This window comes from Melanerpes formicivorus, unplaced genomic scaffold, assembly GCF_026170545.1.
Source record: "Melanerpes formicivorus ecotype bairdi unplaced genomic scaffold, bMelFor1.0.p_v2 SCAF_19, whole genome shotgun sequence".
NCBI lineage: Eukaryota > Metazoa > Chordata > Aves > Piciformes > Picidae > Melanerpes > Melanerpes formicivorus.
In genome coordinates, this window is record NW_027142371.1 from 8,029,499 (window position 1) to 8,055,816 (window position 26,318).

At 43.4% G+C, this 26,318-nt stretch overlaps 3 protein-coding genes across 6 annotated transcripts; 2 read left to right on the forward strand and 1 right to left on the reverse strand.

Annotated features, from left to right (window-relative positions):
• Positions 1 to 364: 364 nt before the first annotated feature.
• FAM210B (family with sequence similarity 210 member B) lies at positions 365 to 8,949 on the forward strand. The gene is made up of 3 exons (XM_068149982.1): positions 365 to 595; positions 3,726 to 3,898; positions 5,652 to 8,949. The coding sequence occupies exons 1-3, from the start codon at positions 422 to 424 to the stop codon at positions 5,866 to 5,868; spliced, it is 564 nt and encodes a 187-aa protein (XP_068006083.1). The 5' UTR covers positions 365 to 421; the 3' UTR covers positions 5,869 to 8,949.
• A 483-nt stretch (positions 8,950 to 9,432) lies between these two features.
• On the reverse strand, positions 9,433 to 16,168 carry AURKA (aurora kinase A). Of its 2 annotated transcripts, none has more exons than XM_068149979.1 (9): positions 15,962 to 16,168; positions 15,607 to 15,694; positions 14,220 to 14,499; positions 13,585 to 13,663; positions 12,725 to 12,916; positions 11,948 to 12,086; positions 11,446 to 11,594; positions 10,700 to 10,874; positions 9,433 to 10,123 (listed from the first exon to the last, which is right to left on the reverse strand). In XM_068149979.1, the coding sequence occupies exons 2-9, from the start codon at positions 15,658 to 15,660 to the stop codon at positions 9,932 to 9,934; spliced, it is 1,260 nt and encodes a 419-aa protein (XP_068006080.1). In that variant the 5' UTR covers positions 15,661 to 15,694; positions 15,962 to 16,168; the 3' UTR covers positions 9,433 to 9,931. The 2 variants fall into 2 exon arrangements, with proteins under 2 accessions (XP_068006080.1, XP_068006082.1); XM_068149981.1 differs by lacking the exon at positions 15,962 to 16,168 and adding an exon at positions 15,928 to 15,947.
• Positions 16,169 to 16,231: 63 nt separating this feature from the next.
• On the forward strand, positions 16,232 to 25,097 carry CSTF1 (cleavage stimulation factor subunit 1). 3 transcript variants are annotated; one of them, XM_068149976.1, is made up of 8 exons: positions 16,232 to 16,639; positions 16,741 to 17,355; positions 18,008 to 18,178; positions 18,936 to 19,131; positions 20,510 to 20,787; positions 21,577 to 21,774; positions 22,353 to 22,743; positions 24,160 to 25,097. In XM_068149976.1, exons 2-8 carry the CDS (start codon positions 17,236 to 17,238, stop codon positions 24,417 to 24,419), a joined length of 1,614 nt encoding a protein of 537 aa, XP_068006077.1. In that variant the 5' UTR covers positions 16,232 to 16,639; positions 16,741 to 17,235; the 3' UTR covers positions 24,420 to 25,097. The 3 variants fall into 3 exon arrangements, with proteins under 3 accessions (XP_068006077.1, XP_068006078.1, XP_068006079.1); XM_068149977.1 differs by having other exon boundaries at positions 16,232 to 16,484; XM_068149978.1 differs by lacking the exon at positions 18,008 to 18,178.
• The last annotated feature ends 1,221 nt before the right edge of the window (positions 25,098 to 26,318 follow it).

Sequence of the window (26,318 nt, forward strand, 5' to 3'; positions counted from 1 at the left end):
TTAGTGGTGACCTGGCAGTGCTGGATTAATGGTTGCACTCAATGCTTAAAGGTCTTCTTCAACTCAAATGATTCTATGATTCTGATGTCAAGAGATACTATGAACTCTGTGGGACTGGAGAAGCTCTACATTTACGTGCGGCATTACACCGTCCTTACAGACTTCACTCTCAGACCTCAAGTCCGCAGCCATACCTGTAACACCTCCCCCACCTCCCCCCAAATAACCGCCAGCGAGCCCGGCGGGAACCCTCCTTCTTAGAGCTCTAAAGGAGGCCCCAGCAGGGCGCTGCGCCTTTAAGGAGGAGGGCTCCCGGCGCCGGGCGGGGTGGGGGCTCGGTTGTCAGGCCTGGTTGCCAGGCCTGGCTGCCCGCCCCACTCGGCGCGCGGAGTCTGGGCCGTTCCGTTCCCTCGCCGCTGCTATGTATCGCTTGCTGCGCCTGGGCCCGCTGCGGCCGCCGGCCGTCCCGCGCAGCCTGCCGCTCTCCGCCGTTCCCCCCCGCGCCGTGGGCTGCGGTCCCTGCCTCGCCTGGTCTGGCCTCAGCCCGCCGCTGCCACTGGTATCGCTGCGATCTCCCGCCGGCAGTTCCGCCAGGGTAAGTGGGCGCGTGTGTGGGGGGGTGTCTGGGAGCCCCCTGGGGGATGCTGCCCTCGCTGAGGGGGCAGCGCGGCCTCAGGGCCCGCTTCTGGAAGGAGGCGTCTTGATGGAGAGCGGATCGGAGCGGTGGTTAAAGCGCAAGTTGTCCTGGCCTGGAAGTGTTAACCAGCTTTTGGGGGTGTCTTCAAGATCAGGGGGTCGGCTGTCCTGCAGCGACTCGGGGTGAGCGGGCAGACGTGTGTATATTTTCTTTGGGGGCTGCAGGGTCTGAACACTGCAGGTAAGTAACGTAAATAACGAATAAAAATGGGGGGGTTTCGGTAATTCCCACTGACACAGAGCAGCCCGAGTGCTCCTGCTGGATGGACTTTCTGAAATAGCCGTGGGTTTCAGCCCCGCAGATGGCAGCGGGTGGCATAGCGCCGTTTGCTGCAGGGAGGGATCCTCTTCCTGACCCTGTGCCTTTTGGTTGCTGACAGGTAAAACACGAGTTAATGGTGTGTTTCACTCTGCTTTCAACGTTCTGCTGACTTTTTTTTTTGCAGGTGGGAAGGAGAGTTTTTTATTAATTTGTACAGTCCGTTGTTTCCCTTTAAAACTGTAATTGATTCAGGGAGAAAAGCAAATTAAGGCCTTACGTGTAATTGGCTTTTACACAGCAGTAGATTGTGAAATCATATTTATGCTGGGTTTCTGTAGGAGACAGGACCTTCTTGTGCCAAGATTGTGCATGTGAGTTTTCAGTCTCATTTACAGTTTAATTTCCACAGCTTCATTTTCAGGCTGATTTTTGTAACCTCATTACAAAGTGTAACATGACATTCCTGATTTGTTTTCATGCCCTAGTTCATCCAGAAGCTGACTCTTTGCCTAAATGCTGTGAAGAAAATCATCAATCTAGCAGAATGATATGGACAATAGGCACCTTTCTTAGCTAAATTGCATGTTATTCAAGAGATGGTCATACTGGGCAGTTCAAATAATATCTGTTGAAGTGGTACTCTGTATTAATATCTTGCTTTGATACCAGAAATTGCTTGGTATGTGAGCTTGAGAGAGTGAGTGAATCGAGACGTACTTGAATGATGAGAACAAGCTGTTTCTCAGTACTTATGATCCATCGTGTAAGCATGGCTCTAAGACCAAGACTACCTCTAAGGGTTATATATGTCTGTAGGTTGTCAGCTCCTGTTTTCATGACAGCTGTCTGAAGAAAATCTTCATGTTTGGCTCCTTAAATACATAACAATCATTTCTGTCTGAATGCAAAATTCACTACAAGCTGCTAAATCTTAAAATACCATTCAGACCGTGCTTGGCTTTTAAGAAAATCACACTTGAATAAATGATTGTTCTTGACTTAGCGTGTGATGAGAATTGTATTGTTAGGACAGCTTTTGGCAGAAGGTATTGTGAGTCTATTTTGTTCAGTTTATTCAACTAGCTCCATTCAATAACTCTGTATTTAAGTTTTACAGACTATGAGTTAAAACAGCTTTCTTCTCTCCCTCCATCCCCCTGTTCCTATAATAAAACTGGAAAGCAAGAGAATGAGTTCTGAAACATGGTGAAGTAGCAGCCATGTATGGAATGTAATTACTTTCAGTAGCTCAAAGTAGATTATCTAACTATGAATCCATTATTTTGCTTAATGAGCTTGCTTAAAAAAATATATGTTAATATTTTTTGCTCATTTACCTTCTATTCTTAAAAGTGTCTGGTTTAAGCAATGAAGAATTTCTTTTTCTACTCAATATTTTCTTTCTTAATCATGGTTCACTTTCTAGTCAAATATAACTTTGAGTCAACATAAAAAAAAATTAACATCCATTGTGTTTGCAAATTTTGCAAGAATCAGGTGAGCTACACAGTTCCCTAAATACATATTTATGGATCAGTGTGATTTCCTGTCAAAATGAAAGTGACACAGATTATGATGTAAGAAAGAGAAAAGCAGCAGCAGAGGTTTGTGGGGGCTTTGGGGTGTGGTTCATATGGTTTAAATCACCGATTAAAGTGAGTTCATCCAACCATAAGTATGGTAAGAGGAGCATGTTTTCACCAAGTCCAACAACTGATCAGAAGTAATTTTCTTGGAATTTGTGTGCCTCGAAGCTGGTTCACAACAGGACAAAATGGTGCCAGGCACACAGTAGCTGTACCTGCCCTGTGGGCAGCAATGGCCTGTACTCTGGCTGTCATATTGTCACTACCACTGCTGAATTCATCTTAAAAGAAAGAACTCTTCTAACCTTTCCTGATGATCACTCACCTATTAGAGAAAAATTCTGAGGTCTTTGTGGAAACATTTTCTTTCTCCAGTTATTTCTTCCATGGCATGTCTGAGGAGGTATCCAAAGGGCTATCTTAATACTGCCAGAGTGGATGCTCTTCTCTGCCTGCATTGCACTTTCAGATTGCTTTGGGATATATTTTAGTATGAAGTTCTGCACTTCAAATTTACCTAGATAAAAAGCTGTCCATAGATTTTACTATGATAAGCATTTTCAGTGAAGTTAGGCTATTTACACCAGCACTGGCATGTGTGTGTAGCTGTTGTCTGCACTGTAACAGTAGCAGTTCCCTGAGTCTTCCTTTTTTCAGCTGACCTATAGAAGGTGATTTATAGGAACTTAAATGTTGCACCTTTATAAGCCTGCATCAGTGTGGTATCCTGTAGGCTTTCAGTGCCATCAGCTGCTTAGCCTGTAAACAAAAAGTGTTAAAGAATTCCCTGTATAAAGCTGAGCAGTGGGTGTAAGCAAAGATCTCTTTGGCACCTCAGCCTCATCCTGCAAGTGACTGTGTGGGTGTACCTTGGCACACGTTGGATCAAGTGGAAGACAGATTGTAATAACTCTTTATTGTGAAGTTTGCATTGCATAAGATCTGGCAGCAAGTTCACTGCATCCCTTTGATATGAGTAATTGGGAAAAGGGAACTTGCCAGGGTTCTGCCAAAGGTGTCTGCTATCCTGATGTGCAAGAGCAAATGTGTGTTACTGCCTTCCCCAAGCATTCTGAACAGCACTTTATGCAAGCCACCTTTTTCATTATTCCAGATTGGTTCAACTGACTGGAATATGACATTGTACTTAGTGCTGATAAATATTTTTGGTTTGCTTTTAGGATGCAGGTGGATCCTCTGAAAAGGCAGCCACAGATCCCAGTGGTGAAAACAAGAAACTCAACAAATCCCAGCAGCTGAAACAAGTTTTTAAAGAATATGGTGCTGTAGGGGTTTCATTCCATGTTGGAATTTCATTAGTATCTCTAGGAATCTTCTACCTGGCTGTGTCAAGGTAAGGTTTGGACTCTAGCTTCTAGGTAACAGTTTAGCCAAGAAAAGCGTCTTACCATTGTGGTTGTTTCTGGAAGGAGATATATACTCTGTGCCTGTGTCATCTATACACAATAATCTTTTGAATTTTGAGAATAGATGGATCCATAAATGGATCTAATCTCCCATCAGGCAGGAGATGTACATGGTATTTTTGCATAGGTTCACAGTCTGTGGTGGGCAGGTGAAAACATCAGAGACTGCACCAGAGTAACTAAGCAGATGAGAGAATTCATTTTTGTTCTGCAGAGCTATCTTTTGTTCTCACACAGTAGTATGGTGTGGAGAGATAGAGTCTTACAAAAGTGTGGAGCTTAGAGATAAATTTATTTTTCTGGGTGTTGAACTCAGTTTCTGCAGATGAACTGCTGCAGAAGGCAGTGGCCACTAAAAAAGGATTAGATTTAAACAGAAAATCCTAGATAACTGCATAGGCGCCAGGTGGAAAGTTGTGTATGTGGCCTGTGGTGGGAATGCAGCAGTTAAAGATACGTTGAGCATGAGGTATTTGTTTCTCAAAACATTCCCTCCCACTAACTCCTGGCTTCAGTAGGAATGCCTGATTTCTGTCTTCTGTGCCACTGGGTGACAGTGAATGTTTTTTACTTCAGGCATAATTTAACTCCCAATTACAGATACTACACTGGCAAGTGAAGGGGGGAAAGTTACAGTAACGTCTTCCTTTGGGAAATAACTCCAAACTATGAGCCTTGGTGAAAGCTGCTGTCTGTAGAGAATTAAATTTGGTGAATAATGCTTATTTGAGATCCATAATACTTGCTTCACTTGCTAGGTGTTAGCTAAGGTATTTGTCATTTTAACAGCTTTGTACTGCTCTCTTAGAACACTCTAATCTTAACAAGAACCAGCCTTACTCAGTTTGGGTTGAGCTACATTTGTATGATAAATTTTATCAAGACACAGAATAGGCTTTGTTGGGAAGATGGATTTCCAACTCAAGTTCACAAAAGTCTAATTTTTTTTAAAAATTCCAGAATAGAGAAATAAATTCTCTCTTCTCTAGAGTCTCTGAATGTCGAGGATGGAACAGAGTGTTTCTCATGCCGTGCTGCAGATAGACCTCTAAAACTAAGAACGTATTCGACTTCACAGAGAAATTGTCAATTTAATTAAAAACAAAGTACATCTGAAAATATTACACTTGTTACAGAAGTAGCTTAAGTTGTTACTGCTGAGCAGCCTTCCAGCACCTGAGAGGGGCCTACAGGAAAGCTGGCAAGGGACTTATTTTCAAGGAATTCTACTGATATGATAAGATGGAATGGATTTAAGCTTGAGGAGGGTAGATTTAGGGTGGATATTAGGAAGAAATTCTTTACAGTGTGGGTGGTGTGACACTGGAACAGGTTGCTTAGGGAGGTCATGGATGCCTCCTCGCTGGAGGTGTTCAAGGTCAGGTTAGATGATGCCTTGAGCAACCTGGTTTAGTGGGAGGTGTCCCCACCCATGATGAGAGTGTAGGGGGGTTGAAACTAAATGATCTTTAAGGTTCCTTCCAGCCCAAACCATTCTATGAATCTGTGCTGAAATAATTCATTTTTTTTGCTATTTAACAACATCCAATTTAAACATCCATTCCAGAGCTGGAAATGTGCCACATTAAATTTGCTGGGAAAAGAAAAATAGCACTTTGTATTTGTTTTAGCGTGCAACCTTGAAATCAACTAAAGAAGTCTTGTTTTCTTTTTCTCCAGTGGTGTGGATATGACTGCAGTACTCTTCAAACTGGGTTTCAGTGAATCATCATTGCAATCTAAAATGGCTGCTGGTACCAGCACATTTGTGCTGGCATATGCTATTCACAAGCTGTTTGCTCCAGTACGAATCAGCATTACCATAGTTTCTGTGCCCTTTATTGTCCGATACTGCCGGAAGATTGGTTTCTTCAAGCCTCCTGCCTCAAATCCATGAGAATTTCTTACTGTTTGTTTTTCTTTTCACACCCCCCCCCCCCCCCCTTTTTTTTTTATCTGTTCTCTATCCATGTAGCTTTTCAGATTGCTGAATGTCTTTTAAAAGACTTTTTTGGATTCATGTTAATGCTGATTTCCTCTTGTGTTTCTTACTTGTTCTTTCAGGTAAATGTTACACTGTGAAAGTGCTGTCCTTACCTTCTTTACTTTTTGCCACCTCTTCTTTAGAAAACCCTGTTAAAATAGTATCTGGTTTCCACTGCAAGTGGTCATATATAGGCTTAACAATGAGCAGCCTCTATAGAATACACAGTTCTGGATCATTGTAAGCTAGCTTTTGGGGCCTTAATTCTTTTCTTCTCAAAATAATGACAGCATTAGTTTATTACTGGGTAGTTGGGAAACAGTAAGATTTTCTTCCTGACAGTCTGCAGAGTAAACAATACCCTACCATATGAATAGTCCTTTTGGTAAGTGTATATTAGATGCTCAAGTGGTAGGTGGAGGTTTCTTTTGTTATAAAAGGCATATATTATTACCCCAGTCTTGCAGTACAATACACAGACTGCACTAACCTCAGTGGGAATACCCCTATGCTTAACTATTGCACAGTAATAATTATATAGCCATGACAGGTGATGCACTGTTCTGAAACTTCAGCTCCTTTGTGGTGTTTCTGTGTTTCAAGATTGCGTTGTTTGAACACATTCTTTTTTGTAAGCTAGGAATAGGCCTTACTAAAGTCCTTTTTATTTTTTTAATATTTTTTTATGCCTATAGACTCAAGGAGTCCTGAGTCTACTGAAATCAGTGTAACCAGGATTACCTCCCATGTGAACATACTCCAAAGATCGAGAAGTCAGAGGCAAGGTATTTGTGAGGTTTTTGTATTGAGATCTGGCTTGGGGCTGGAGACACTTCTAATCCAAAAACTAACCCTATCAGCTCCCTGCTCCTGTGGATGAAACTCAAATCTGCACCTGAAGTCCAGACAGCACAATTCCTAGCTTCTTGAGAGAATTCCTGTGCTTTTGTCTGACAGACTGTTGAATGTTACCAATTGGAAGCACTTTTCATGTCTTTGTTTGGGCACTATTCCTATTGGAGTGTAGTTGCACTTGTATATATTCACATTCTACCTTACAGTTAACCTAAAGACTTTATCCAAAAAACTAGGTAGTCACTGTAACTTTCTGTAGTAAACCTGGGTTTCAGACTTAGGACTGGGATTTTATGAGATAGCTCAAGCCAGAGGTATCACTCTTGTGGACCTCTTCCTCCTTCCAGGCCTGCTCTTTTTACCTTGCCTGCCCCTGTGCTTACACCTACCCCAAAGTGACTCTGACATAGCTCTCTTTGTACAAGAATCAGACTAAAGAAAAGTAGCAGGAAATTACTCTGGTAATCAGAGTAATTTTTTTCCTTGCCAAAGTTTAGTGAATTGAGAGGAAGGAATCATGTTTAGCATGAGAGGTTGCTGAAGGGACAGGAAGGGAAGAGAAGCAGCAAGTAATTTATTTTTGTTATGAGCAACCTATTAACTCTACTTAGTCATAACATTAAATTGTACCTTCTTCAGAAAGCCCAAACTGTAGGGAGGCTGGATGCACTGAGAATTCTTGGGCTCCAAGTGAGCAAGCAGTTTGTGGTCTCAGAAGATGAGTTACAGCCACATGCATCCTTGTGCCTCTGTTACTGCTGTTCCTTGGGTAATATGGTTTTCTGTGAGAGGGAAAACTGAAAGGGGGATAAATTATTTCCTCTGTCCTGTGGAAGCAATCCATTACTGGACTGCCATCTGAAAACAAAGAGCCCCTTGGGAAGGGCTTGGCCTTGTGAGAGTTTAGTGTCTTAAGACACAAGTTGAAGCAGTGAGCAGGTATCTGTGCCGGAAGCTTGCTGTACAACACAAACAGCCATATCACACATGTGTAAAGATGCATTACATAGTTAAACTCTGCTTGAAGTGCCAACCTGAGAGTCAGTCTTGTAATGGGGCCTGCTTCCATGGGAGCTGCAAGCTGTGCCACTAACAGAGCTCGTGTTATGTACAGCTGCTTGGCTTGCATGTTTGGAAGGTGGAGTCAATGCTGCACTGTTTCATGTACCCCTGTGTGCAGGAAGAATAACTGTCAGGTTCAGTGTGAGTAGCTACTTATTAAAAACAAAAAATAGACTAGCTTGTTCCTCTCTCATGCCTCTTTGCGGTATGAATGCTGAAGCTGAGAGCTTGTCCCAGTATAGTTCAGCTTGCTGCCATCTGAGCCAGACCTAAGAACCCAAGTTTCAAATCAGCTTGCCCCTTCACTGTGATAAGTCTACCTGTTTTGTGGATGGGAGCTTATTGCCAAGTGTTTGACAGGTTAAAACTGCACTATCTACAGAGCACTTACAGGGCATGCAACCAACAATTGTAGCTTTCTAGAACTGAATACATTTAGAACAACCAGTCTTTTAAATTCACTATTTCTTAAAGTTTAGTTGGGCTTTCCCCCCAACCCCTTTCACAAAAGCTTGGGTTGGTTGTGCTTTTTTCTACATGGCCCTATCTTTCAGTTTAGGGCAATGTTCTGCTACCATGGATGACAAAAGAATTACAGAATAAGCAGGAAACATTCTTGCTTTCATTTAATCAGTCATTTCTGATAAGTATATTTTATCCTAAATTTCATAGAAGATGGAACACTCAAGGGTTGGGTTTTTTTTTTCCTTAAAAAAAACCCCACATCTTTCTGTAAAGCTGGAAGCTGAACCTGAATCTGTTCAGCTGGAATCATTTTAAGCACATGCATTTAAAAGTTAAGTCACCAGCACTAGCTAGATTTTTTTGCAGTAATGAAACAGCTTCATTTCAATCATGACCAAATTTCCTATTACCTTTTATATGGCTGTAGAAACTGCTGGCCCTTTGTTTAGATGCAGGTTTTTGCAAAGTATATTTTAATTTAAAGTTGAGAATATATTTTGAATTCTAGAATCCTTGCTTGTAAAAGGATCATTTTTTAAAATGGTTTGTAAAATAGTGAAGATGACCTTAAAGTCTTACTGAAAATACAATAAATTGCTTTCTCTTAGCTTGCTTGAAGTGTTTTAATGGAAATCAGTTGGTTTGTATATTTTGGTGATGAGTGACTATATTTTAGGGAATAACATCTTAAAACACTAGCTGTTATCAAATGGGATCTGTAATGGGAACCAGTGTTAACAATACTTTCCAGATTCTTCTCCTCCAAGTGCTTTCAGACCATGTTGTCTTTGAATAATTGCACTACAAAAGGGAAGAAATCAGTCTAGGTCTCGGTGGTGTTAGAGAATTCACAAGGGAAGATTTAGTACTTACCTCATAAGCCTGTGTTGTGGCTGTAGAATAGTGAGAGTGACTACACCTATGCTGGGACCAGCACTATGAGAGAGAACTTCCTACCAGCTCCTTTTGACAGGTGGTAAGTAAACTTACTTTGTGATCAGACAGGGAGTCAAGCTATACGGATGGTAAAGACAAGTGGTTAGAGACAGAGAGTGGAAGCGGTAGTACCATAAATAACTGACCATGATATCAGGAGTATATAACAAGTCTTTATTTGAAAAATTGAGTGCTCCCATTTAAGACAAAAGACAAATAATGTACACATCATTTTAGGACACTTGGAGAAACACATTCATCTTGCTCAGTTGCAGATTACACCACAGTTATGATACCCTTAGCAGCCCAATAAATTAGGAGGCAGGTATCTCCAGGATATTGCACTGCCCAACAAGCTAGACCAACAACTTCCTCTTGTTGTTAGAACAATGAACCATTACCAGGACAGACCACATCATAACAGCCTTGAGCAGCTTAATACTTAGATCAAACCTGGCTCACATGTAACTAACTGGATGTCAAGTATATTAAGGATTCCACAACCTCCATCTGAAAGTCAACTATTACACTGCAATTAGAGTTTCAAATGCTGTCCAATCCTAAGATTTGCATTCCAACTGCTATTAGATTGCAAGACCTGCTTTTTGTATTGTAAGCAGTAGTCACAGTACATGCTAATCCTATGATACTACCCCTGCTAAGACTGTGTGCCAGATGGGGTAGCAGCATCACTCTTTCTACTGCTGGGCATCTTTGTAGAGTTTACTGTAATCCATGGATGAAGCAACACATCCTTCAGAGGCATTCGATGGAGTGGGTTATGCTTCAGAAGCTTTGAAATTAGATCTCTTGCACCTTCTGTTACAAATGGAGGAAACCTGAATTCCACCTAAGGAAAAAGGAAAGATACTGAAGACAATGCAATGCAACAATTCTTTGGCAGAAACCAAGGGAGAGACAAAGGACACTACCATCCAAAGAACACCTAGAAAGGGAATGCAACTTGTGCGTGCTGAAATGACATTAAGTAATTTCATCATAACCCTGAGGAAAACAAGGTTCTCACTGCCTGTAGAATTTAAGATAGGGCATTTTTCAGCCCATTTCAAAGCAGATTAAATTTTCTGGAACCTTACTACAGTATGCAACAGAGAGTTAATCTTACATATTTTGAGTAACACCTTGAATATTGAATATTCATTTTCTAATTTATAAAATGAAAGACGTGGTGACAGTTGCTTTATGCAAGAGGTAGAAGTTCATATGAAGGCAGATACAGGGTAGATACAAGGAAGCAAGACAAGGTATCTTAAAGCCATTCTACTAAAAAGACTGAAGAGGTTTTCAGGGGTCTAGTTCTAGGTAAAACACACCCCTTTTTCAAAGGGACTATTTGTTAAACTCCAGTAAGACAAAACTGAGAGGCATCAGGATTCAGCTAGTCCAAATAAGTGTTGACACATACCCTGGAAATAGCTCTGTAGGTTTCCTGGTATGTTTCTGCTTCAAAAGGTGGTTTCCCTACAAGGAATTCATAGCACAGAACTCCCAGGCTCCAAATATCCACATTTTCATCATGCGTTCTTCCCTCAATCATTTCAGGAGGCAGGTAGTCAAGTGTCCCACAGAGAGTTGTTCTCCTGAAGAAAAGTCCAAGTTAATCATTTACTGATTATGGCAATTACAAGAGCCAGACAAGCTAATGCAGGCAATCATCTGTTCCTCAATGCACTCTGTCTTGGAGATTTGGCACTACCAGAGAGAAAGTGCTAGCAGTAAGCAACTCAGTCACTGCATTCAGTCTCAATCTCCCTTGTTCCATCCCACTAGCTGGGTCAAACACAGTCTTCCTCTGTCAGCAGCAATTCACACTAATTGAAGAAATACCTTAAGTATATTGCTAGTCTGATGTTTGAACACAAGCACTGGTCTCTCACCGCAGGGATAACTAACTCTACAACAGTACAAGCAGCTTTTTCACTTGCTTAAGATTCAGCAAGTGTTCAGCTATGCAGGTTAAAAAAAACAAAGATAACACTCCCTCTGTGCTGCAGCGGCCCAGTTCAAGGATTTCCCACACCCTCCTCCCCCCAGTGTTTTAGAAAGTTCCTATTTATCTCCATTCCACAGCTAAGAGTAACACAAAAAAAACTTAACATCTTCACTACAGAAGTATTTCACTTCTGCATCAGGTCTATATTGCATTCTCACCTAGAAGACGGAGCATGCACAGACCATCCAAAGTCAGCGATTTTTAATTCGCCATTTGAGCCAAGCAGCAAGTTTTCTGGCTTGATGTCTCTGTGAATCACACTCTTTGAATGACAGTATGATAGGGCATCTGCTAGTTCTGTGATGTACTGTATTTAGAAAGAACAAATCATTAATGACATTGTCACTCTAAATTGTCTGGCTACAGCAGAGCCTTTTCTAGGCACAATTTAGTAGTTTAAGTAACAGCAATTATTCCTTAAACCCTCGAAGTCTGGCAATACAAGCTGTGCCTGAAGTGACCAAGCACTTTTAGTAACAGTGTTGTGCAACATTGTGCCTTGCCAACCTAATCCTTGTTACAACTGCACAAGCAAATTGTTATCCAAGAACTCGGTTTCACAGAACAGAAGGCAGAACTTAACCTGAGAGCTAGCTTTATAGCTCAAACATTTCAGATATGAAGAGCAAGTTAACATAACAAGCAGCAAACACAACCTACAGTGGCAGTTCTTCGCTCATCAAACTTGGTAAGCTTCTGAAGTTCTTTATAGACTTCTCCACGAGGTGCATACTCTAGAATAAGGTAAACTCTTGTAACATCATGGAAGTAACCATATAATCTGAGAATGTTGGGGTGCCTGCAAAAAGATTTAAATATTCTTCTGAGCAAGGCATTCTTCCATGTAACTTGAATTTCCCTTTCCAGCCTCCCCACCCTCAAGGCTCCAGCTCACAGCATATCCATTAACAGCAACACAGCAGACAGATGGTGTTTATCAAAACACCAGCTTTGACTCCCTACTAACAAGTAATTAGCCAAGAGTTTGACTAATTCGTATCTTCTTGAACATACTTTTCTACAGCAGCTGGAAAATTAGATTACCATTGAAGAGCCATTTCCTATGGGCTTTGAAATGTAAGTTTAAGCTCCCTCTGTAAAAACTAGTTTCTTCATCGATTTGGGCTTATTTTCCAGGAAGCAGAAACAAGCTGAGACTCTTGAAACTGCAGTTATCCACATAAATCCAAGCAGCAGACAGGGGTGGGTTTTTTTGTGAACAGGAAGATTTGTTACCTTCATTGCAAGGCAAAGGTAAATCTTGGTGCAGAAAGACAGGAATCCTAACTAGCCATGTCAAACTCTCATATCTTTTTAAAAGAAAGATTTCCTCACCAGGGTATGTTATAGAATGGTAGAGGTTGGAAGTGACTTTTAGAGATCAAGTCCAAGGTTACTTTATTTGAACACAGAGCATAACTGGTCACTAAATTTTACCTAAGATGAGACTGTATTTCAACTTCTCTTCGTAGTTGATGTTCAACACCAGCTTCCTCAAGTTGTGTTTTAAAGAGCACTTTCAGTGCAAGAATAAATTTACTCTGCTTTTCACGTGCCAGGTACACATTTCCAAATTTTCCTTTCCCTAGAGGACGACCGATTTCAAAATCATCAAGAGACCACTGCCTTCTGCAAGAGGAAACAAAGTTATAGGAGCTAGATACTCGTGTTAGTTTTCCCTCCTAGGCTTATGACCTATGTTCCTGTTCAGTAGATACTTGGTGATATGAACTAGATTTTAGTCTTTTTAAGAGAACATCGAGATGACCAAATATGCAGTAAGCCTTTTCCAAAGAAGGTTCTGAAAGTTAGTCTCTTCCCTCCTAAAGCTGACACACTGACAACCACCATACTAGTACAAAAACCAAGACTCTGCACACCAAGCCAAGCTTGTTTCAACATGCTTAACAGTCCTATTAGTGCATGTTAGAACTGTTTAAGGTAGCCACACTACAAATTAACTCTGTTCTTTGCTAGACTCCAGTTTCTTGCACATACATCTTGATTGAAGCACTGGCTATCAGTGCACTCTCATGGTAAGAGCTATTATTCATTTAGCCAAAGCTTTTCTTTAGATTACAGGAAATCCTTGTTCCCAAAAACTATCAGGTTGAAGTAAACTTTCCTAGATTTTCATATCTTATCTCTGAAGTGCAAGAGCCAGTGGTCTCCAGAACCCAGGGGGCTCAAGTAGCATTCAGCTTAGCTGCAACTTTATTGCAGCACAAAGTCCTAGGAGTTAAAAACAAATTTAAGCCAACAGGACTTAACTAGAACATTCTAGGCATAAAACTTACTTTTTATTCTCTTCATTTTTCTTTTTAGCAGTCTCTTCATTTTTCTGTTTAGAGGTGCTTTCTGCTTCAGAGGTTTTTGCTATGTATAAAGAAGAAGATCCAACTTTGTGAATGAGACCCATGAACACAAGGCAAAAAAGAAAATATACATGGGAGCAAATCTAACCTCTGGAGCAACTGAAACAGTTCTTAGAATACATTCAATGACAACTTAGTGGAGTTTACTAAAAGCAGCATCATACTCATCTGTACTATTAAAGTGCCATTTTAAAAGCTTTCTTAAAAAACATTAAAGTTCCCCCTCCCCAAAGCATACTCTTGCATGTAAGAGATCAACATGAACACCAGCAAAAAGTATGATGCACAAGTGCCAATTACACCAAGTGACAGCTGACTAAAGAGCATCTGGAAATAGTTACATGCCCCTATTGGCTCTAAACAGATAATTCTGGCAATAAAGATAATGCAGCAACAGGCAAGCTGAAGAAAGTGCTGCTATTCTGTTTCAGGCCACAACTAAGTGCACCTCTACAGGACTGTCCCACATCAGTTATGAGCTGCACTGCACTCAGGTTCATGGAAGTATCCCAGGTGTCACAACTGTATAAATACACGTGCACCATCTTCCCAATTACCAGGTACTGGAGCCTGTTTAGGTTTTTCATTGTTCTTGCTTGGAACTTGAGGCTTAGCAGTCGCTTGAACCAGTTTTGGTCGAGGCTGCAGCGTTGTCTGGTCATTAGACAGTTTTTGGTTTGACAGTACAGATTTTTGTGATTGCACAGGAACTCTCTGGGCAAAGTTTGAAGAACACAGAACACGTTGTGCTTGACCTCCACCATTCATTATCCGGTTCTGGACAGAATGCTGAGACACAGGGACGCGTTTTGGGCCATCCCCGATGGGATTAGCAGTCTGCAAAAACAAAAGATCATATATTAATTGTAGAATAGCATCCTATACCCTTTGTGGCTTCATTCAGTAAATTAGAAAAAAACTACAAAGGAGATATTAGGGCAGTCCAATCTTTTGTGAATGATAGCATTCTATGATTTTCTACAAGGGCATACTTATTATAGCTAGGAAAAGAACTTTTCCACATACATCTAAAGACCAAATATATTAATACATCAGATCCTTACTACAAAAACATACAGTGCTTTGAGTCTTGCTTCCTTTAATGCTTTTAATCTTAACATGTCTTGCACTGCAATGGGAGTTCAACACAACAAAGCAAGCCTATTTGGTAAGGGTCAGCTATCTACTTTTAATCTTTTGTTTCCAATAAAGGAAGGTAGTTTAGGCTTGTATTTAAGAAACCCTTACTTTTTCTAGGACACTTTGCTTACAGTTAAGCTCAAATGCTAGTGATGAGCCTCTCACATTTTTTTACCCTCTAATGACACCCATGTGATGACTCAAGAGTTTTTTCTTCCCCTAGATATTTAATCTTCTAGTCCAGTTAACCAAAAATAACGCTTTGACAGCTTGATTAACAATAGGCTTTGCTGATACTATTCTGAAAACTTTGCAGGACTTATTTGGTCTTAAGCTAGTGAGAAAGTGCCTGTGTTTCTCTCTAGGAAAAGTCATCAGTATAATCTTGAGGACTGTTGCACAGGCATGTCAATAGACACATTAACAGAGTGCTTGATTTTAAAATGCACCTTTAGAATAAGTTGGTCACACACAGTTGCTCTGTCCTTAAAGGATTTTATACTTAATATATAATGGGAAGCTCCCAAATGATCTATGACATACAACAGAAAAGTAAGCCTTGAGCACTGTTTTCTGCAAGATAGTTACTGAAAGACAAAATCGGCAATTTTCATCTGCACACAGAAAACACAATTTCAAAACATTTTTTCTGGCATTTTTGTTTGTTTGTTTGTTTTATTTTTGTTGTTTTGGTGGTGTTGTTTTTTCTTGCAACTTGGCAGCGTTAAGCTGTCACACACAGTCTGAAATCCATAGCTCGTGTGATCAGGAGAAACACGCCCACCGACCTACCAATTCACTTACCTTCACAACACGACTAGGGTACCCAGAATAGTTCTCTTTTGTATTCCTGTCCATAGTGCCCAAGAAGAAAAGTTACATATAGCTCAGTCTACAGAGGAAATAAAGCAAATTTAGGTTAGCGCCACAAAACCCACTATTTTTCAGATCTTTTGCTTAACGCGTCCCATACCCCTCGGTACGCAGGGAGGCCCCAAGGCATGGCTCAGGCCTAGCCTGCCATCCGGCCGCCTCACATTTCTACCCCGCAACGGCTAGCCAGTGCTTGCAGCTTCCCATCAGCCAGCATCTCTGGCAGGTGTGATCCCGGTACCGGAGCCCTACCTATAAGTCCCACCGCATTGCAACACGTCCTCACCTCTAGCGTCTTCCACCGCCTTCAGCCGCCGCGGCTGTTTGAATTCAAACCGCTCCCTTAAATACCCTTTAAACTACCGCCCCTCGCCATTGGCCCCTCTCCCGTAGTTCGCGCACGCTGATTGGCTCCTTTTCCAACGAGCCCGCCCGCCGATTGGTTCTTTGCGCTCTCTGCTCGTTGCGAGGCCGAGTCCCGTTGATGTGAGTCGCTGGAGCGCAAGCGCAACGGTGGCCTGCTGCGTATCCGGGTAGGTCCAATCCGCCCGCCCCGAGGGCGGTGTTTGCGTTATATGCGTATTTTACGTACCGTCTCTCCGCCGTTGGCTTCTTCCGTACTCCAACTGCGTGGATCGGCGCCCCGCTTACACACTTTTCTCCGCAAAGTCTCTGCCTGGCCGGGTCTTCCGTTACGCAAATCGCGTACGCCCAGACCACCCACCTGTGGCAACGTTACAACTACCGTCGCTTCCTTGCAGCTACTGAGGCCTTGGAACGTGCCGCCGCCGCGGGGGGAAGGGCCTCAGGTTAGTCCCGCATCCTGCGAGGCACCAGCCTCTTCCCACTCCTCCTCCACTCACGCACCCGCCGACCCGACCCGGGCTGAGGGAGAAGCGGTGCTGCCACCTCGCGTGGAGCCGAGTGCGAGTGGGGCCGGGGACCATTGTGTCCGGCCGGCGAGGTAGGTGCCCCGGGTGGCAGCTTGCAACCCCGAGGAGTGGGAGGACGGGCGGAGGAGTGAAGCAGGCCTCTGTCTCACTCCTTCCCGGACGTGTGGCCCAGGGCAGCACTCCACGTGCCGTCAGCTCTTGAGGACAAGTGCGAAGGGGACGCCTGCCTTGGCACAGCGCAGCACGCCCGGGGACACCTGGCCTGAGGTACCTTCACCAGCCCACGGACCCCTCGTGTCATACCAGCAGTGACCCGCAGCCCGTGTCAGCTTCCGAAACCGCACAGGTTTTTGAGGAGACACTGAGCGGCAGTGGGACAGAGCTGGCAGCAAACAATCAGTGAGCACAGTTTGTGAGTAACAGTGCACAAGGAACGTGAGGTTGCTCTGCTGTCTCTGTTGCCAGCTGCCTGAGTGGTCCTGCTCACACCTGTGAGGGGGACCTTGGCTGCCGACTGACAAGCGGCAGCCGAAACTAGGTTCAGTACTTCGGGCCTTTGAAGAACTGTGATTGAAGGCAACTTTTAACTGTCTCTGAAAACAAGTACGAAGGCGACCCTATTGTGTGTGTTGGTGTTTACAAGTGATACAGGATAGGTAAAAAGAAGATGTCAGGTCGTCGCGTTGCTGCAGCATGTGATAGACGTCAGCTGCCACGGGGCATGGGTAGCATGGCATCCCCCCTCCTTGACCCGCGTCCACTTCGACTACCGTTTCTCGAGGCTGACGTGAGTAGGATTTTTGGGAGGGGGGTGGTGTGTTCTTGAGACAGGCTCTTAGCCTGTGGGAGCCCACGTAGTCTGGCAGTGCGAGGTGCTTGTGACTGTGCTGTCCAGGTGCCTGAAATCTGCATGGAGGCCTGCAGTGCTCAGCAGCAGTGGCAACAACTTGTTATTTCATAGTCCGCTTATGTCCCCCCATCTGGGGTTCCTAGTATCTTAGAGGAAGCAGCGTTTCAGGGCGTTGCTAATGGGACACAAAAGACCCTCGGTCCCCTGCTTTCTGCCATTTGGCACCCTCGTGTTGGCCTTCGGCCCTCTGCAACTCCCCGGGCAGCTGATCCAGCGGGGCCTGGCACCACTAGCCCACCCTAAGCGCAGCTCTCCTGGCCAAGGCCCTGAGCCTGAACTTCGCGGAAGGAGGCAGGGCGAATAGGGCTCTCGGACGCCGCGGCAGGTCACCGTGGCTTCCCGCTCTACCCCCCGGGCCCGGGTCGGTTCGGCCCAGCCTGGCCTGGTCCAGCGCAACCCCCGGCCCCTCCCCGCTGCTCGGGGGCTCCCTCATGGCGTCACCAGTCACGTGACGCAGTGGGTCCTGCGAGTGCCGGGGCGCGCGCGCGAGGTGTCACGGTCATGTGATGCTGCAATTCTCTCCTTCAAGAGTCGCCTCCAATCGATTTGCGGGCGCTCGATGCAGCAGCCTTCGCGGAGGAGCATTCTTCGGTCCCGGCCGCCGCCGCCGCCTCCTCCCCTGCCGCCGCCGCCAATCGATGCGCTCAGGGCTCCGGTCGCCATTTTAGGGGGAGAGCGAGGGAGGCAGAAGGAAGGGTCGGTAGGTACCGGGGCTGCTTCGAGCTGTCCCTCACTTTCGGCTCAACTGTCTGGGCCGGGGCTCGCCCTCCGCTGCTCCCGCCCGAAGGTGCCCGCCCCCTTCAGGCGTTCGAAGCCCGCTTTCTGTGACCGCCGTGCTCCGGCTAAGCACTCCCCGCCCTCATTCAGTCCCTTTCCCCCACGCCCCCTCCCTGCCCGGTTATTGGTCCCCGGACCTGGTTATGGGTCTTGCAGGCTGGGGTTGGGAGAGGGTGTACAGGCGGGTGCCCTGATCTGCCGGCCGATGGGGAGGAGGCATGGGGAGGATGCGGTCTCCCGGGATGGACGGGAAGGAGCGGGCTGGGGCTGTGCGAGGCCGTTTGACTTCCCTCACGTTTTACCTTGATCGCCTCCCTAGTGCCCGGGTCCGCCGGTGCTAGCGAGGCTGAGGGAGGGATACTGACAGAATTATTTTGCTAACTAATGCCGCATTATTTCTGCCTTCTTTATTACTCCTTAATTCAGTTCATGTTCTATTTATTGGCAAGATTTTGCTTTCTGCAGCAAACAAGTGCAACAGGTGGTTTTGTTTTTTTTGGTTGGGTTTTTTTATTGTGTGGTTTTTTTTTTCCCCCTTTCATTTCTGTATCTGATTCTTACCTAAAATATGGCAGTATTTGGTATCTGCACTGAAATTCAGCATGATGTGCCTTATTTAAAGATTGTGGTGGTTTCATGCAACTCTCTTGTATGTGATTTTTCTTCTTTATTTGTTTCAGGCCCCTCCAAGGCATTCCTTGCTCACAATGTATAGAACAAAAGTCAGTTTGAAAGACCGTCAGCAACTTTATAAACTGATAATTAGTCAGCTGCTATATGACGGATACATAAATATTGCTAATGGCTTGATAAATGAGATAAAACCACAATCAGTCTGTGCACCATCTGAACAACTGCTGCACCTAATTAAGTTAGGTAAGACAAAAGAAAGAAACTAACACAAAAGTCTCGTTTTCCAATCCCAATCCTTTTGAATGAAGAGGTTAGACATCTTTTATGCAAATGTTGTGTCTAGAAATGGCATAACACTTTGTGTGATTAGATACAGCTTTTGAAGAGCAGTTTAGCACTGTTTGGTCTGTCAGTATGTACTGAAAGCAAAACAGGTCATTGGGTATTGTCAAAACATGTGTGTTTGGATTTCTGCAGCACGTAGGAATACCTGCCCAGGGTGCTGGGTAGCTGGCAGCCTTCTAAAAATCCTCCCCAGTAAATGGGATCACTGGCTCCACAGACCTAATAGAAAATTGACCCACACAGTTTTCTGCCAGCTTTAGATACATTCTGTATGATTCTTCCTGATAGTGTTGGACAGGGAAGGAGCCCTTCCGTTGGCAGTCATTACTTGCCTTTACGTATCAGTCTCAAGGAAGTAAGCTTCACAGTCTGGGGTCTCAGCAAAGGTATTGCCTGTCCTCTCTGTATTATTTTCACTGAGGGTGTATCTGTGCTGCAGTATGCAGCCAAAATATCTGAGCTATTGTTGAAACAAGCTGATGGAAGAGGTCTAGCCATAACATCATGCCTTCTCTGTATTGTAACTGAACTGGTTCTGCTGCCTAAACTAGTTGAGTTCCAGGGGTATAAATATGTGAAATAAAAGTGCCAGACATGCAATGGGTAGATGAAAGCAAGAAAAAAAAAATATTCTATTGCATTTGATGGTTTGATGATGACAGCTGGGCACACAGCTGAAAATCTTGTCTGCCCTGTTACCCCTTCCAGTGCTGAACTGTGTTTGTTCTGTAGATGCATCTGGAAATACAAAAATTAAAAATAAAAAAAATCTGTAGAGTGGGTGTGAAGAGGAGTAAAAATATTCATTGGCAGTGCTGTTATAGTTGTTTATGGAGGAGGACTTCTTTTTCCTTCAAGGCAATTAAACAGCGAGGAAAAGAATCAGTAAATGCTTCCATTTTTCCCTTCAAATCTCATGTAATAGTAAGGGCTCGTTTCTCCCACTATGAAAAGCTGATTAGAGTCCTGTCAGTGGCTTCAGTAACTGATTGTCAGTGCATTTATCAGTACTTAACACTCTACAGTATTTGCTGGTTGTGTTTCCAGTTATTTTTAAGAGCTATGCTCTGCTATAGCCAAAGCACTTCTCATTTCTCACAAGAAGTACTGCTATGTAACCAAGTCTGCTCTGCTAGCTTAGCTCTGTTCAGCAGGGGGTGCCTCTCTTAAAACACAGCTCATGGCTGTCACAGAAAGCTGTAGCATAGATCTGGCCACAGCCTATCTGTCTAAGAAGGGTAACCTGGCTTAAGTGCATCAACTTCTCTCTTTTCAGGAATGGAGAACGATGACAGTGCCGTCCAATATGCAATTGGACGGTCAGATACAGTAGCTCCAGGCACAGGAATTGACTTGGAATTTGATGCAGATGTACAGACCATGTCTCCTGAGGCTTCTGAATACGAGACTTGTTATGTCACATCTCATAAAGGACCGTGTCGCGTAGCTACGTATAGCCGAGACGGACAGTTAATAGCTACAGGATCCGCTGATGCCTCAATAAAAATACTTGATACTGAGAGAATGTTGGCCAAAAGTGCTATGCCTATCGAGGTAAAATATGACTTGAATCATAACCACTTTGTGAATTCTTGAGGTGCTGTCAGTTTCATGCCATGTCTGTGCCTTCTGGCTGGCTCAGTGGGTTGGACTAAATGTCTGTCTCGCCGTATTTCCTACTCCCACGCGACTCAAAGTACCCTTGAAGAAAAAGAAGAAGAAATAGGGCAAGTATACCTGTGTAACTTTTGGCAGCAGTCTAGAGAATTGAGCCAGAAATTGCTTCTGATAGTTGCTGGTAATTGCTGTATAGTATGAACACAGTTCATTTTTGAACCCGCTTACATTTTTGGCCTCAAGAGCCTCCAGTGGCTACATTTCAGCACTGTTTCACAGAATATGTATTTACTTGCTTCATTTTTTCTCCATACAGTTATCAGGTAGCAGTTGAAAAGTAGGGTTTCTTACACAGCACACACCAAATTCTAAGCAACATCCTGCCTGAGAAGCTGTAGTATTCCCAGTTGGTGCAGCTTCCCTGAATTCTTACAGCAATTCAGTATTGTGATTTTTACTGGTTAGGAGGGTGGATCTGTGTTCTTGCACCAGTTGTCTCCTGATGAAAGGAGTTTGTTCTTGAGCAGGTCAGCTGACCTTGTAAAGATATGGGGGGGTCTTACCTGATAACAGTATTTAATGAGCCTTCAAATAATGAAGATAATCCTGGTTATGTGCCTAGTCATGTGGCAGAAGGGTAGGTGCTGTTTGGCCACTGTAGCAGCCTCCATTTCCTGTCAAAAATGTTCTCTGCTTTCTAACACTCTTGTTGAATATTCTTTGTAGGTTATGATGAATGAGACAGCACAGCAAAACATGGAAAATCACCCTGTTATTCGGACTCTGTATGATCATGTGGATGAAGTTACATGTTTAGCTTTTCATCCAACAGAACAGATCCTAGCATCTGGTTCAAGGGACTACACACTTAAGTTGTTCGATTATTCAAAGCCTTCTGCCAAAAGAGCCTTCAAATACATCCAGGTTAGATACGATACCAGTTCAGAGCAACCAAAGCTTGAATGTATAAGTACTGAGGTATTGATGAGCTGAACTATGCCTGAGTTGATAAGTGATTAGGTGTGTAGGAGTGTGCAACTGCAAAATTTGCAGACATTATGGTAATTGCATGTTGCAAGTTTGTGCATGGTAATGCCTGTATTCTTTAAATCTAGTGACTGTCTGCTTTTTGTTAAGCTAGACCAAAAATCTGATGTGGGTAACTTTGAGGTCAATCAAGTTATCTTTGTTTAAGAGGAGAGTTTGGGATTACTTGGTGGTGAGCTTTGGGGTGTGTGACTGGCTGGCAGCTTCCTGTCACTTTTGTGTGATACCCCACAAATGAGCGGACCCTGCAGGCTGCTCCAGGACAAAAACTCCAATGCATTTAAAGGTAGCCTGCATTTGAATCCTATAGGAGGCATTTTCTATTTTGCAAGAGCAGAACATGTACTAAGTGATAATTTAACTAGTTCTTTAGAATTTAATGCCACCAGAATTGACGCTTCCATTTCAGATGGTTTTGTCTTTCTTACACCACTTTTGTGTTTTTGACCAAACAGGAAGCAGAGATGTTGCGCTCAATTTCTTTTCACCCTTCTGGAGACTTCATTCTTGTTGGGACCCAGCACCCGACTTTACGACTCTATGATATCAATACTTTCCAGTGTTTTGTGTCTTGCAATCCTCAAGATCAGCACACTGATGCTATATGTTCAGTAAATTACAATGCAAGTGCGAACATGTATGTGACAGGAAGTAAGGATGGATGCATCAAACTGTGGGATGGCGTTTCGAATCGCTGTATCACTACTTTTGAGAAGGCACACGATGGAGCTGAAGTCTGTTCTGCCATTTTTTCCAAAAATTCAAAGTATATCTTGTCAAGTGGAAAAGACTCTGTAGCTAAACTGTGGGAGATATCCACTGGTCGAACACTGGTCAAATACACAGGTATGTGGCAGGTGACCTTCCAGGTACCTTCTTTCTCAGGTACTGCCCCACAGCAGGGGTGGTAATACTGTCAGTAATTTTTAAGGGCAGCGGGACGCTGCTGCTTCAAGGGTAAATTGCTCCAGATGTTTAAAAACACGTAGTGTAGACTAAATCCAGAAGAGGAGCTGTGATTCTGGTGTGCCAGTCACTGTAAGGATGTTTAGGCTGAGCAGATCTTGGAGACTTTCTGACATTGTTGCACTCTTGCTTTGGAGGGAAAAGTAAAAAAGAACCCTGCCCTGAGGACTAGGGTGTTTGTGCAGAGGGTTTGGGGTTTTTTTTCCTCTATAGTGTGTTTAAGAAATGGTGATTATTAAAACAATATCATCATTTTTCTTACTGGTCATTGTTATGATTTTGTGACTTTATTTTTCTGTGTATTGCTAGAGTAGGGACAGGTTAATCTGGAAGGGTCAGAACTAACACCTAATCTATTTCTGGCCAGATCAGGCTGCTTTCCCACCCAGACAGGAGGAGCTGAACCTGCTTGGGGGCAGTTATTTTAACTATTAGACTCCTGTGCCAAAGATGGCTCTATTAAAGCCATTGCCATATTCTGAGAAATGTCTACAGTTAGGTTGATTCTTTTCTGTCAAATAATGGAGTTGTGCCAAGTAGTTATGTTCAGGGCCTGCTGACAACGATCATTGATCTCAGCAGGACTTCAAAAACTGGTGCAGGATGTAGAAGCTTTGCATGAGATAGCAGTTAATGTGGTGGGGAGAGCTTTGGGGTCAAGCAGTAATGTCCTACAGCATGAAAGAAGAGAGTATGTCAGTTTTGTCTTAACTTCGGGAGTGTCGGTCCCTTTTTGTACGGGAGCTCTGTCCTGCTGTCCACCAGCAGGGTGCAGCACCGCCCTCAAACTTGTGCAGGGCATGGGGTAGGATGCAGGTGTATGTGCTGCAGGCGGTGCCTAGACAGGATCTGTTTGAAGGGTGTCGGGGGAAGGCATGGCCAAGGTAAGCCCTACACTGTGCCATGTGATACATAGGTCAGAACAGAAGTTACCATTGATAGGAGAGGCTGTGTATTCTACTATCTGTGGTCTTAGTTACAGCTGTAAGCCTCATATGAGAAATATGTCCAAAATGCTCTTAAAGTTCAGTAACTGCAGTCATACTGAGTGGCTGGGCTTGACTGACACAACTGGAGTAGTCAATTCTTCTGTCCTCTAAAACAATGTAGACTATACCTTGTATATAACTGCAAAAGAATATTCAGTATTGATTCACCTGTCCTGTGTAGAACTGAGAAAATAAGGCTCCTTTGGAGGCTGCAGAAACTGATCCTTATGGGAGGGCTATTTTTAAGTCTTTGGGAACTTCCTAAAACCGATCCTGTTGGGGTTAACATTTTGCTGCCTATATTTAGGAGCCGGTTTGAGTGGACGACAAGTACACAGGACACAAGCTGTCTTCAACCACACAGAAGATTATGTGCTGCTTCCAGATGAAAGGACCATAAGTCTCTGCTGCTGGGATTCAAGAACTGCCGAACGGAGAAATCTTCTTTCGCTTGGGCACAACAGCATTGTCCGTTGCATTGTCCACTCGCCTACCAACCCTGGCTTCATGACCTGCAGCGATGACTACAGGGCTAGGTTTTGGTACAGAAGGTCAACAACGGACTAAGGACAGCTTTCTAAAACACTGATTCTCCGGGTTCATGATACCATGTAATATTGATTGTACTGCCAACAGCTGCCTAGATGAACGCTGTGCTGTGTCTTGTTTCTTTAATTCTGTCCAATGTGGCAGGAAAATATCAAAATACTGAGACTTAAGTTTTGCCCCACACTAATTTTTTTTATTAGTGTGTGTGGCATTAATTTTTTTGTATGTCATCTCTAATTGTACTTGAGGAGTGTGGGGGAGGGGTTGGGGGGGGACAATTAAATGATCCTTGCAGGAAGGGTTAAACTTGTTCTCCTGTCTTTCTAAATCCTGTGAAAGATAATGTGACTGTATCTTGCTCAAACTGGGCAGTATGAGCCAGTTTTGCTCTGCATTGTATCTGTGCAATCCCACTGAAGTCTGTTTAAAGAATGGATTACACAAGTAACAGCAGAACTTGGCAAGTATTTTAATGAAGCCTTAAGCTGCCTTCGGTTCTGATTCATTCTTTGTAAAGCTCTGGTTTGTATCTTTTTGTCTGGAGGGGGTTAGTGGTTGGTTTTCTTTTGGTTTTGTTTATTGGCCAAGTGGACTTAAACTTCTGAGCATCTTACGCCATAAGGATTTGAAACAGCATTTTAAATTGTTTACACAGATTCAAGAATTATGTTCTTGTATTAAAGCTCAGACTCAAAATCTTGTCATCTTCTGAATTTATCTCAAGTGGAACCTCCAAGTAAATTATTTTCCAGGAATACCCACATTGCACCTGTAGAATGTGACAGTGCTGGAGCATGGGAAAATGGAAATAGCTGTGTGATAGGTGTCAGGTAGCCTCTCAAAGAAAGAAACTTGTGCATATTGATTTGGTATTGCGTGTGCCTCAGAAATGTCACTTTGCTTCATTTCCTTGAGAACTTCCCATCCTCTGTCTGCTACACAGCACTTCAACTACATTATTGGGGTTTTTTAATTATCCAAAACCCAGAGTCCCTGGCTTTCTTGTCCCTGTCATCTCTGAAAGTCCAAGTTTCCAGACCTCATCCTGTTCAGCAGGAGCACAGATCATTAAGAAACTTTGTGCTTAAACCTTCTGTAAGCTTGACAAATTCATTCTTTATTTTCACAGGTACTTTTAAATGCGTTCATTCAGTCATCCTTGCACAGTGCTCTGGGGCTGCTCATGTGAGGAGGCTTCTTGTAGTCAAAAGTTCAGCGCTGGCTTTTAGGAGGATTTTTAAATGTAAGATTGTTCTTACTGCTGGATTAACTTTCAGTTACTGCTGATGAAGTATCTTGTCGAGGGCTGCTGAGGGTACAGGATTGGTCTGTATTTAAATAAAAATTACCTTTTTGAAAGTTGTTTAATAATACACTTCCCTCTTTGTAGATTAGTTTTCTGTTCTGTATGAAAAGAGAATTGATTGAATCATGGAAGGCAGCATCTTTGGGGACATATTAAAGCTTGATGAACTTGTGCTGCATCTGAATTGGATAACATCTGTAGAGTGACAGCACAGAACGGGGGCTGGGTTTTTACAAGAGGTAGAGAAGGAAATCTAATTTTCTCTTAAAAGCTACTTCCATACAAGACATTTATTTTGCTTAGCAATCCTCTTTGTTCCTCCTCTGCCCTCCAAGTGTCTAAAACTTGGAAATAGGGGAGGCATGAGAGAGCAGTTCTAGAAACAAGGAGAACCAGAGCATGGTGGGAGGGAAAAGGGAAGTCCATTTTTTAATGCAGGCTGTACTTGCTCTGCAGCAGCAACCCCCTAGCACAGGCAGCTTGTTAAATTGATAGCAGTGGCAGTTGGGTTTTGGAGTGCTGCATTTGTTCTGAAGCTGTTAAGCTGGTGTTTGGACTCTTTGAAACATCATTTTGGTGTCATCTTGGTTTGCTGGGACAAAACCATAAGC

Excerpts from the sequence above, each read along its gene's own strand:
- CSTF1 (XM_068149976.1), top strand. The coding sequence starts at position 17,236 with ATGTCAGGTCGTCGCGTTGCTGCAGCATGTGATAGACGTCAGCTGCCA. Across the intron at positions 19,132-20,509 it reads GCTGCACCTAATTAAGTTAG|GAATGGAGAACGATGACAGT; the intron begins GTAAGACAAAAG and ends CTCTCTTTTCAG. Across the intron at positions 20,788-21,576 it reads AAAGTGCTATGCCTATCGAG|GTTATGATGAATGAGACAGC; the intron begins GTAAAATATGAC and ends TATTCTTTGTAG.
- FAM210B (XM_068149982.1), top strand. The coding sequence starts at position 422 with ATGTATCGCTTGCTGCGCCTGGGCCCGCTGCGGCCGCCGGCCGTCCCG. Across the intron at positions 596-3,725 it reads CCGCCGGCAGTTCCGCCAGG|GATGCAGGTGGATCCTCTGA; the intron begins GTAAGTGGGCGC and ends GTTTGCTTTTAG. Across the intron at positions 3,899-5,651 it reads TTCTACCTGGCTGTGTCAAG|TGGTGTGGATATGACTGCAG; the intron begins GTAAGGTTTGGA and ends CTTTTTCTCCAG.
- AURKA (XM_068149979.1), bottom strand. The coding sequence starts at position 15,660 with ATGGACAGGAATACAAAAGAGAACTATTCTGGGTACCCTAGTCGTGTT. Across the intron at positions 12,087-12,724 it reads GAAATACAGTCTCATCTTAG|GCACCCCAACATTCTCAGAT; the intron begins GTAAAATTTAGT and ends ATCTTTTTGCAG. Across the intron at positions 10,875-11,445 it reads GTGCATGCTCCGTCTTCTAG|GAGAACAACTCTCTGTGGGA; the intron begins GTGAGAATGCAA and ends ACTTTTCTTCAG.